The following is a 12,201-nucleotide window of genomic DNA, read 5'->3' as shown; positions in this document are numbered from 1 at the left end:
GTTAAAAAAGAGCAAGGCTATAGCATTATCAAAATCACCATGGAGGAGAATTTGAAAATTAACAACTTGAAAAATATTGGGAAAAGCGTGGTATAGACCATACATTTTAAAGTCCTCGAATTCTTCAACAAAATGGTGTCCTCGAGAAAAGAAATAGAACTTTAATTAAGATGTTAAAGCCATATATACAGTCTACTACATCATGAACTGAGTAAACATAGGGCCCCTTCTCAATGAAATTCTTTATTAGTTGCATATGGGCACCCATCCCAAGATAACTTATTTTCAAACTTCTCGATACACAGTGTATGTATTAAAAGAACCAAAGGAGAAATTAAGGAAGTTTGACTCTAGGACTGGTATAGGAATTTTCTTAGGTTATTCATATCATATCAAGGCTGACATGTATGAGAATTAAGGAGTTGTTGCATGCTGAATTTGACGAATCTGATTCTCCAAATCAAATCCCAACTCCAATTTCTAATGACGAAGAGGAAGGCCCTGCGAATCATCCCCGGGATTTCAACCTCAAGACCAAAGTCTTGAAGAGAACCAAAATGACCCAAATAACCAAGATGAATGACCTATGGTGCCAAAGAACTTTAGGTTCATGGCTGATCATCCCCTAAAAACAAATAGTCAGTGTCCCTCAAGGTAACATTGTAACTAGAAGAACAACTCATGAAGCTATGGAAAATAGCACCATCGTTTCTCAAATGGAGCTCAAATGCTTTGTTGAAGCAAGAAAAGATGAATTTAGGATTATAGCAATGCAAGAAGAGCTAAATCGGTTTGAAAGAAACAAAGTTTCGACTCTTGTTCCTAGACCCCACAATCAACAAGTAATAGGGACAAAATAGGTCTTTAGGAACAAGGCAAATGAGGACAATCAAACTATGTGAAACAAAACTAGGTTAGTTTCCAAGGGATATAACCAAGAGGAAGGAATCAATTTTGAAGAAACCAACACACTAGTGGCAAGATTAGAGGCAATTAAAATCCTATTAGCATATGTTTGTCACATGAAATTCAAATTGTACCAAATGGTTGTCAACAGTGCATTCTGTTGAATTTAGGACCCCATGACTAAAATCTCGAGCAAGGTGAGAGATGGAGAAAAAGAGAAGGAGAGAGAGCTCTCAGGTAGAGAGGAGAGAAGAGAAAAAAAAGGAAAAAAAGGAAAAAAAGAGTTTAGGCAAGAGAGAGAGATACTTCATGAGTTGAGAAGTGGAAAATTACTTGACTTGATTAAAATTCGAGTAATGAACCTCTATTTATAGTAGAGGAAAGTGGTAGAGTTCAAACTCTAATACTTAAAGATAAGTTCTAGCATAATTAAGTAACTCAACATAACTAAAAGACTAACATAACTAGAACTGAAATTCTTCTATGAAGCACATGATCATGTGACAAGGATGTCAACTCGTGGTTATCATGGTGAGTCCCACTTGATCTTCCAACTCATGTGATAAGGATACCAGCTTGCGGTTATCATGGTGGGTCCCACTTGATCTTCAAATCTTCCAACTCATGTCAGCACATGTGATGATCCATCATGCCATTTCAAGTTATCATGGTGGGTCCCACCAGCTTGTGTAATCATGGTGGGTCCCACTTTGTAACACATTCTTAAATGGGTACATTATAGAAGAAGTCTACATTGAACAACCCAAAACTTTTGAAGACATGAGTAACCTTGACCACGTATACAAATTACACAAAGCATTATAAGGGTTAAAACAAACTCCTAGAGCGTGGTATGAAAGACTAAGTGAATTCTTGCACAAAATGAATATAAGTGAGGTAGTGTGGATAAAATTATATTTACTAAGAACGATGATCAAAATCAGATCATTGTCCAAATTTATGTAGATGACATCATCTTTTGTTCTAAAAGCCCCTCACTATGTCAAGAATTTGTTGATGTAATGAAGAATGAATTTAAAATGAGTCTAATTGGTGAACGTACATTTTTCCTCTAACTTCGATTTATGCAAATTTAAAATAAAACCTTCATAAATCAATCGAAGTACACAAAAAGACTGATTAAGAGGTTGAACATTGAAAATCTTAAGCCAATTAGCATACTAATGAGTTCACCCTTGACACTTGACTTGGACAACTCAGGTAAAGCCATTGATCAAAAGCTATATATAAGTATGACTGGGTCCTTTACTTATTATTTAGTCTACCGAACATAATGTTTTTGGTATGCCTATGCACTAGATTTCAATCCAACACTAGAGAGTCTCACTTAGTGGCTGCCAAAAGAATTTTTTGATATCTACTTGGAATACCAAACTTAGGACTTTTGTACTCAAATTCCTCTTCCATAAATCTTATAGTTTACTTCAATGCCAAATTTATTGGATGAAAAAGTGATAGAAAGAGTATGAGTGGTAGTTGTCAATTACTTGGATGTGTGTCTCTTTTTTTTTCCAACAAACAACACTCAGTTGCCCTATCTACCATTGAGGCTGAGTATATAGCCTGTGGAAGTTGTTGAGGACAACTCCTATGATGAAACAAAAACTAGTGGATTATGGCTTAGAGGAAAATCAAATTCCAGCCCATTATGATAACATGAGCACCATAGGTCTAAGTAAGAATCCGGTTCACCACTCTTGATCCAAACACATTGTGACAACACAAAGAAATCTATGGGGATGGGTTTGATTAGTTAGGGAGGCCAACCATGGCTATCTGAAATAATAACTATCATTTTTTATTTAACTTTAGTAGGATAAGGTCTTTTTGATATCTTAGAGTGGAGTTCACCAATTGCATATATTATTTTTCTTCTTTTTTTCTTTCATGTACTTTACAATGTTATCATCTTGGATCTTGGATGAGCCAAAGTAGGTAGATTCTACTCTTGATTCCTTTTGTTAAAAGACACCTACATGTGTAAGGGTGACATGGCTAGTAAATAAGGACATGTTTCATAGAGATTACATAGAATTATAATTATGCAAGTTGGTGTATGTCCTCTTATATCTTTTTTCTTTTGATTCATGTAGCCCTAAGGGCATTGTAGTCATTGAAAACACCTTCACACAACTATAAATAAAGCCTCAAGGCACGGGGTAGAGCATTGAAACCCCTTCCTCTTGCCTCAAATTCGGCCTTACACCTCTTTTTTTTTTCTTGTCTCTCATTTGATTTCTTCTCTCCTCTCTTCCAAGAACTAGAGTTCTTCTCTTCTCTCCTTCCCTTGAAATCTCTTGCGTTTATGTGTTGGCCCTAGAAATCAACATGGTATTAGAGCTAACAAAGATCTGGGATGGAAAAGGAAAAAAAGATGGAGAAGAAAGGGAAAATGAAGAAGAAGAAGAAGAAGTAAGAAAAAAGAGGAGTTTCTCATTTTTCCTTTAGTCTTCTTTCCAAGTTTTTGTTTTTCATTGGATGTTTCACTCTCTTACCATATTTTTCATATAAAAAATTATATACCATTGGAAATATATTTAATTCTACTTTCCAACTCAAAATAAATAGTTGAAATCAGTTTTTTCTTAAAAACAAATCGATATCTGAAGCAAAAAACGTCAAGCAATAGAAAAGTATCATGTAGTAGCATATTGTGTCAACTTTAAGAACATTTTGTACCAACATGATTGATAATTTATATTGAGAATTATATCTCAAAAGAAAGCTATGTGGGTCTAATTTCTATCCCAAAAAAACTGTTTCACAATCTAATATTTCTATAGAGAGATATCCACATTGGAAGAATCAAATGTCATGTTGTTATCTTGTTGGATGCGAAATTCCGAATTTAAGCCAATTTTTTTGCTTCACTTTTTGAGTTGCGAATGTTGGTAACATTTCCTATTTGTTTTGAAAATCTAGTCAAAATTTACCAACTTGAGTATCTTTCCTTCTTTAAAAGTTTCTTTTGTTTGATCTCATATTACATTAGTTTCCTTAAGAGATGTCTTTCACATTATGAGTTTACTTTCCTTTTTTGACAAAGTCTAAAAATTTTGAATTAGAAATTTTTTTTGCTCATTGTAAAGTCCAAATATTAGTGTCCTCAATCTCTCTTATTCCAAAAATTACCTCTTGAATATTTTCTATGAAAATTGGTAATGTTGTGCAAAAAATAATTGCCTAATATGAGAAGTCTATGTTTGGAATGTTTCCATTATTATGTTCCATCTAACTTTCTTATTGATTTATTTTTATTTTTCTCAATTATCATGTTCATAGAAGAATTATTTTTTTTACCTTCCTCTTGAGTCAAACCTGGTCACTTTTTATCCATCTGTTGGTCTAAAACTGTCTCCATCTTACTTGGAAGTATGAAGAACTACATTATGCACTTCCATTTGAAATATGAGAGTTGTTATCTTTTTATTCACATCCTTAATTCCTCAAAGTATTTTCTTCAATTTATGTTTGTTAAAATCACTTTAGAGCATTGCCTATAACTCACTACCTAAAAAGCATAGGAGTGTGCCCAACATCCAACTTGAGTCAATTTTTTTTATCCTTCTGTCCTTAGAAAGTGAGGAGTCTCTTTATTGTGCCCTAAAGTTGGGTTATTTTTCTGCCATTGAAATTGACAAGTGTGTTTCAGATTGGGACCATTTTTGTCTTGTGTATGGAGCATTGCCATACAACTAGGATTTATTTTTCTTCTCTCACCATTATGTTGTACAAGCTGGGTCTCTTCGTAAATAATAAAGAGATCCCCAGCTTGAAGGGGAGAAGTAAAAGAAGAAGTACAAGAAAGAGGTAACCAATAATAAAGAATTCCACGTGTTGTGGTAATCAAATTTTATGTGACTAGAATATTCAAGTAAGGGGGAGAACAAGATGAAAACTACAAGTAAGATGTGAAAAAGAACAAGATGAATCAAAGCAAGGCAATTGAATTTCTTTTTCAAGCCACACAAGACTAGAATTTCTTTTCAAGCACACAAGTTTCTTGACCTAAATTATTTGCAAAGTGAAGTTATAAACACTAGCTTGAGGGGGAGTGTTAAAAGACACCCACATGTGTAGGGGCGGTATGGCTAGTAAATAAGGAGAAATTTCATAGAGATGGCATAGAATTTTAATTATGCAAGTTGGTGTATGTGCTCTTATGTCTTTTTCCTTTTGAATCATGTAGCCCTAAGGGCATTGTAGTTATTGTAAACACCTTCACATAACTATAAATACAACCTCAAGGCATGAGGTAGAACATTCAAGCCCCTTCCTCTTGCCTCAAATTCATCCTTACAACTCTCTCTCATTTCCTCTTCTCTCTTTTGGTTTCTTCTCTCCTCTCTTCCAAGAGCTAGAGTTCCTCTCTTCTCTCCTTCCCTTGATATGTCTTATGTGTATGTGTTGGCCCTAGAAATAAACTTATAAAATCTATTGCATAAACTTGGTGTGAGTTGAGATTCTTTGATCCATTTTTTTAATTTTTGTCTATTTTTAGGAATATGTAAATGAAGATATGGAAAAACTAGGAATTAGAGACAAAGTCTTCATAGTATCATTGGTAAGACTTTAACAATTTTATGTTGATAGGAATGTGCAAGATAAACTGATTTTGAGTGTTTTTCTTTAATATTTCTTCTTATTGAGTAATCCATTAGAATTTCAGAGAGTTTGGAGAGTTTCCAAATGGGAGAGGTGATTTGGATTTAGATTTGTTTGGTCGGTTTCCTGCGCAAATTTTTTACTTTTTCTTTCATCCTATAAGGTTTGTTATATGTTTGTTTCTTATTTTTAGGTTGCTAAGCTTTTTTCATATATATTTTTGGTAAGTTTTAGTAGAGCCATTCTACTTTCTTGCTATCTTGATTATATGGACCATACTAAAAACTGGTATATAATTCAATCTTTCTTGGGTTTGTCTTTCTATTTATGCTTTAGTCTTTCATTGCCGTTTTGTTCTCAATGATGCTCTTTTTTTTTAATGGATAACACCACTCCTTTTATGGCTAGTTCAGCTGTACTATTTGTTAGCCATAAAATAAAGCTATGAATGAACTGGCTGGAGTCTTTACCTTCCTTAAAGTAGTCATGCTTTTCTCTTTTCTTTCATTTCATTGCTTTTTTTATTCAAGTAGTTGATGGATTGGTCTCTTTGATCAATCTCATCAATCTAACAAGCACAATTTTTTCCTTACTTGTGTCTAGTTCATTTGTTGTTTCTTCATTTACTGCATTAATTTCTTTGCTTGCTTCTCTATATTTACATGCTTTTGTTTTCTTGTTCATAGAAAATCATTTCCTCAAAGGTACACACCCACTGGTCTACGAAGTTCCAGTGAGATAGTTCTAGTAGATGCCTTCAAAAATCCTACAAAGAAAATTATTTTGGCACCTCCCTTGGAAATACTAATGGTCTATTTTGACCCACCACTATAAGAGTGTAGAACATTTATTTTTTATCCAACATATTGTTGGCCTAGGTAGCTTCTCAAGATGATGGGTGGGTAGGTTGAGAGGGGGTTCTTCGAGTGCTAAATTAAATTTTGACAAATAATAAAATATTAAAGAAACTCAAGTGGTTTATCTAATAATTAAGAGAGCGAGTAGTATAAGCTATAATTAGTTAGAAGCTTGAGAGTTTTTTTTCTTTCCTTTTGTTCGAGGACATTGATCCCCTACTTATACAAATAACATAGAGAGGGGGAGGTGTTGACTATAGGTTGACTCTCACATTGCTTTTGATGATAAAAAAACTTAATTGAGTGAATAACTTAAAAATCTAGTACTTTCAGATACTTAATCCTTCAAAACATTTTAAAGTTTAAAGCTTCAAAGCCAAAATGAAGACTTCAAGAACAAAAATGAACAACATCTCTTGAAGAAGCACCCATAAGGAAAAAGTCAACGTGAAGACTTAAATTCAAACTTCAATAGACAAATAGTTAAACTCAGTCATATTATGTAAGAGAGTTTTTCTAACTCCTATTCATTAAATACTTGTAGAGATCAGAGCTTAATGATTTAAATTGCATATAGACATGTTTAAAATCATTATCCGAATCTTTTAGAAACATGTTAAAATAACTTAGAAAAAAATTTCCATGATTTATAAAGATATATAATTTTATCTGGCATTGGAATGATTGATCAGTCACTGACTATGAACGATCATCCAAAACTGTATAGGCCAAAAATGTAAAGCATAATCGATCAGCCATAATCGATTGATCGATCATCCAGGACAAGGACATTTCATGCTATAACACATGATCGATCATCCAATAGAGATTGATCGATCATAGCTATCCAGGCAAGCTGAATTAACATGGAATGATCGATCAGTTAGAACCTTGCCAGCAAGGGACTTCAGTATGATCGATCAAATGAGAATACATTGATCGATCATACTTGCATTGCATAGCCAAAGGGAATCTCGATTGATTGATCAACCACTGGCAATGGTTGATCAACTTAACTTTTTTGGAACAACAATAACATGTTGATCAATCAATCTATTGATTGATAAGTTACTATCTGACAAAAAAGTAGCCTTTATGATCGATTGATCGATCAGTCACTTACCAGTGATCGATTAATCAACTGTATGATTTTTGCCAATGGGCAGATAATGGCTAGTTTGAGTTGGCGAAACTATAAATACCCACCAAACCATGAGTAAAGAAGGGGCACGAGCATTTATTGGCATATAGTTTCAAGACACCAAACTTTATCTTGCAAATTCCCTTTCAAAAGTACTTTTGAGAGAAAGAGAGTGATCTCACTTTGTAAAACCTTCATCTCTTTGAATCATCCTTGCATGCATATTAGCACAAACTCCTTGATCATTCTAAAACGTGCTACAATGTAGGAGGAAAGGTGTATTTTTCCCCTTTCTTTTATGTTCTTGTGAAAGGTACATCTAGAATCAATTAATCTAGATAGAAAGGCTTAGCTAGAGCTAGAATCTAGCAACAATCTCTTGGGGAGATTGGGTTGTTTGAAAATAGTGTATTGACCTACACATTGTTGAAGAGAGCCAAAATCTCTTTGTAATTTTCCAGCTATTAGAGCATAATAGTGATTAGCTATTAGACCTTTAAGACATAAGAATCATGCATAGAATCAAATTCTCAAGTGAAATTGATTCATAGCCATGAGATGAGATTCTCAAGACCTTGATAGAGATCCAAAAACACAAGAAAATTAATTCCATAGTAAAGGCTACCTCAGTAAAAATGTCTAATATGAAGTTTTATCCTTTTTAACTGATCCACTCATTAGCTCTTACTATCCAAGTATGGCTAACGGCAATATAAGCATGATTTGCCTCTTATATTTCCTAGACCAAGAGATTTCACTAATTTTTTCATGTTCTTGGTCTATGAGATTTTCACTATACATTCACAAACTATGCAAAAGGCATCTAATGTTATTGAAGATTTCTCAATTATCCAATTTCGGTCTACTTTGTCTCCAATGGTAGTAGGACCTAGCGATTTTATAATTATCTTCTAATTGGATCTTAATCAACTCCTATCACATTAGGCTCGACTAGTTTGCACAGAGGTACATAATTTGATGGGTTTCATTTCTCCAATAAACTAACCTTTCCCTCTACATTTAACTATTCGAGTTCTAGGAAAATACCTAATTAATAGTTGCTCAAATACATCTAAACATCATGATTTTTAACTAAGCTCATGTGAACAAAGTAGTTAATTTAGAAATAGCTAATATTGTTGATTAAATTCATTTTGTTGTGGGTATAACTATACTTTAGGTTTGAACATATGCTGGGTTAGATTCTCAAATGTGCTCTAAGTCTAAGGTTCACACAAGTAGCACTAATAGTAAACAATCTAAGCGTAAGTTTTAGATTCGTCTAATATTTAAGTCCTTAACTGAGTTGACACCAAGTGCTATAAAAATTTAGTTATTGTGGAATGTTTAATTTTCTAAGTCAATGAGGAGGTGCCTAGAGAGTCGTTCCTTTGAAAAAATTCAACCATGAAGTAGAGCAATGACTTCGGCGGTGGTAGAGTTAGTAAGGAAACAAATTAGGGATTCTTGGGTTATTGATTGACTCATAAAGAGTCACCCAAGGACACCTTTATCAGATTGATTATAGAAATTACCAGCAAAGTATTATCTATCTGATGGATAAAAGTGGATACTTGCAATCAATTCCAGCCACTAATATCATTAGAGGTAGAAGGTATATAATATTCAAGATTGACTTGTTATACTCTCTAGACACTCCAAAATACAAGATGCATGATCCTTTCTCAAATCTGTATTCTTGTTTGAAGCTAAGAGAAAGTAAGCAGGAGTGCATCAACATATAAGCAAGGAAAACTACTCATTCTAAAGAGTTTCTCTTTTATGTGTCTTAGTGAGTAGGTCTTATCCCTTTAAGGCTAGTTGTTCTAGTTAAAAATTGGTGGATTCATGTGAATCACATGTAGGGGGGGTTAGTCCACAATGAAGTGGAAAATTGAATTGAAGTGAGATGAATTGCTTCCACTTCAACTCATGTTGGGTATTAGTCCAGGCCAGTTGAAGTGGTTGGAAAACAGATTCTAGTGTCCTTTTCTAAATAAAGAAGAGAATGAGTACATAATTAACCAATTAATGATTACAATTCATTATAAAATTAATATACTAATTACGTGTGACTAGAATAAATTATATAAAATTAATAAAAATTTAAAAATAACAGAAGGGAATATAATAAATAAACATAATGGTTTAATTAATTATAGCAATTGGATAATTAACCAATTAATGATTACAATTCATTATAAATTAATATACTAATTACGTGTGACTAGAATAAATTATATAAAATTAAGAAAAACTAAAAAAATAATATAAGGGAATATAATAAATAAACCTAATGGTTTAATTAATTATAAAAATTGGATAATTAACCAATTAATTATTAAAATTCATTATAAATTAATATACTAATTACGTGTGACTAGAATAAATTATATAAAATTAATAAAAATTAAAAAATAACTTAAGGGAATATAATAAATAAACATAATGGTTTAATTAATTATAGCATTTGGATAATTAACCAATTAATGATTAAAATTCATTATAAATTAATATACTAATTATGTGTGACTAAAATAAATTATATAAAATTAATAAAAGTTAAAAAATAATATAAGGGAATATAATAAATAAATTTAATTATTTAATTAATTATATAAATTGCATAATTAAACCAATTAATGATTACATTTTATTATAACTTAATATACTAATTACGTGTGACTAGAATAAATTATTTAAATTACATAAAATAGTTAAAAATAACATAAATGAATATAATTAATAAATAAATTATTTTGTAATAACATAATATATAGTATAAAAATACTTAATAAATTAAAATATTTAATAAATAAAAATAAAACACATGACAAAAAGGTATAAAATGACAATAACTTTCCTTGCATCCTCAGTATAATGACATTTGCCATATGGATCGATAAGACTATTTGTGACATAAACATCAGACTCCAACCCCAATTTGATAGCATATGAGTGGATCTCTTTGCTCGCATCAATTAACTGCAAGCTAGCAATTGATTTCAGAATAGTGGACATTGTTGTCTGGTTACAGTTAAACCCTTCTTTTTGCATCTCACAGAAAGGTGATATGGCTTCTTCATCATTCAAATTTTGTACGTAGGCTGAAATTATAGAATTCCAAGAAATTAAATCCTGCATAGGCATCAAATTGAAAACCCTTCTTGCATCCTCCATAAGACCACATTTTGAGTATATATCAACAAGTCCCACACAGACAAATACATCAATATCAAAACCCACTTTGATCAAATGTGAATTAATTTGCCTGCCCAAATCGATCATTCCCATGCTTGCACAAGCTTTAAGAATACTAGATAGAGTGAACATGTTTGGAGTTGTGCCTAACACTTTCATCTCTTGCAACAATTCCAGTGTTAGATCATGGAAACCATGAAGAGCACAACCTGCAATAAGAGTGTACCATGAAACAATATCAGGTAGCAAAATTTTCTCAAAAACCATCATAGCAGCTTCAATATCTCCAAATTTAGCATAAATATCAACAAGTGCATTGGCTGAAAAGGAATCGGCATCATATCCAAGTCGTATCAAAGATCCATTAGACATATGCAACCTTTCCATACAGCATTTACTAGTTCGCTCAATTGGCTATGCAAAGAAAAGCCTTAACTAGTTCACTGAACTGGCTATTCATAGAAGAGAAGACCTTTTACAAGGTCGCGCTGATACACTTTAGCTATCAGGTACATCAACTGTCTTCAACCCAATTTATAAAAGACTTACTGCTTAGTTCGGTTTATGATTCTACAATAAATTCAAAAACAAGATACTGATTTTTATGCTATATCTTCTAAAGGAACCATACTGACTCATGTAAGTCAGCACTAATAAAACTTCTGGATCTATTCTCACATAATAATCTCCGCTCTGTGGTCTTCCAAACCTCCTTTCAGTAAAACACTGAATGTCACTCTACTTTACCTCAAGTTTATTTTAAAATCGTGAGAATTTCATAGAAACAGCTCCAAGAAAACAAAATGCAAAGAAGTCAGCCTTTATCCGATGGGGAAGTTTCTCCCTCAACGATATGTTGGAGACCGCCTAGCGTTTACTTTTACCTAAATTCAACCACACAAATACAACACAGAGAAGTTTCTCCCTCTGGAACAGAACCCTTCTCTGTGATACACCTTAATGTGGGTACTTGATTTAGTATGTGTGAGGGACACTAGAACCCTTAGTGATATATGGACAGAAATCCACCTTTCTGTAGAGCAAAGTATCCCCTCGACATGGAAAATCCCAGCATCAGTTAATTGCCAGTTTATCATCCCTTGTGTTAGTTATTTGCCAGTTTATCATCCCTTGTGTCATCAACAACACAGATGGTTATATTCCATACTTCTCCTCCAATGGTCATTGCTTCAAATGTGTTTTCTGAATTGCAGCTCAGCTGCCAAGTCCTTACAGGCATTAGATGCAAAGGTTGTGTCAGAAATTTATGTATGCTATGCTCAAAGTTTGGACTTACGTTGTACTCTATTCATCAAATTCACTGTTACAAAACAGTAATGAATACGGAACCACTGCAAGAAATGAAATGCCAATTATAATAGTGACACATTTTTAGAAATATTAGTTGAAAAAATCAACGTTTAGTAACACAAAACTAAATTAGTTGAAAAAAAATTAGGGTTTCGGATT

The 12,201-nt window shown here is 32.8% G+C and overlaps 1 protein-coding gene across 1 annotated transcript; it reads right to left on the bottom strand.

Annotated features, from left to right (window-relative positions):
• Positions 1-10,338: 10,338 nt before the first annotated feature.
• Positions 10,339-11,118, bottom strand: LOC137946601 (pentatricopeptide repeat-containing protein At4g39530-like). The gene has a single exon (XM_068792937.1). It carries the CDS (start codon positions 11,116-11,118, stop codon positions 10,339-10,341), a length of 780 nt encoding a protein of 259 aa, XP_068649038.1.
• Between the last annotated feature and the right edge of the window lie 1,083 nt (positions 11,119-12,201).

This window comes from Aristolochia californica, unplaced genomic scaffold (assembly GCF_029961685.1).
Source record: "Aristolochia californica isolate CCGP_79_NKW_82.1479 unplaced genomic scaffold, dmAriCali1.0.hap1 SCAF_12, whole genome shotgun sequence".
Classification (NCBI taxonomy): Eukaryota; Viridiplantae; Streptophyta; class Magnoliopsida; order Piperales; family Aristolochiaceae; genus Aristolochia; species Aristolochia californica.
The sequence above is the reverse complement of the archived record's forward strand: the minus strand, read 5'-3'. Positions and strand labels throughout refer to the sequence as shown.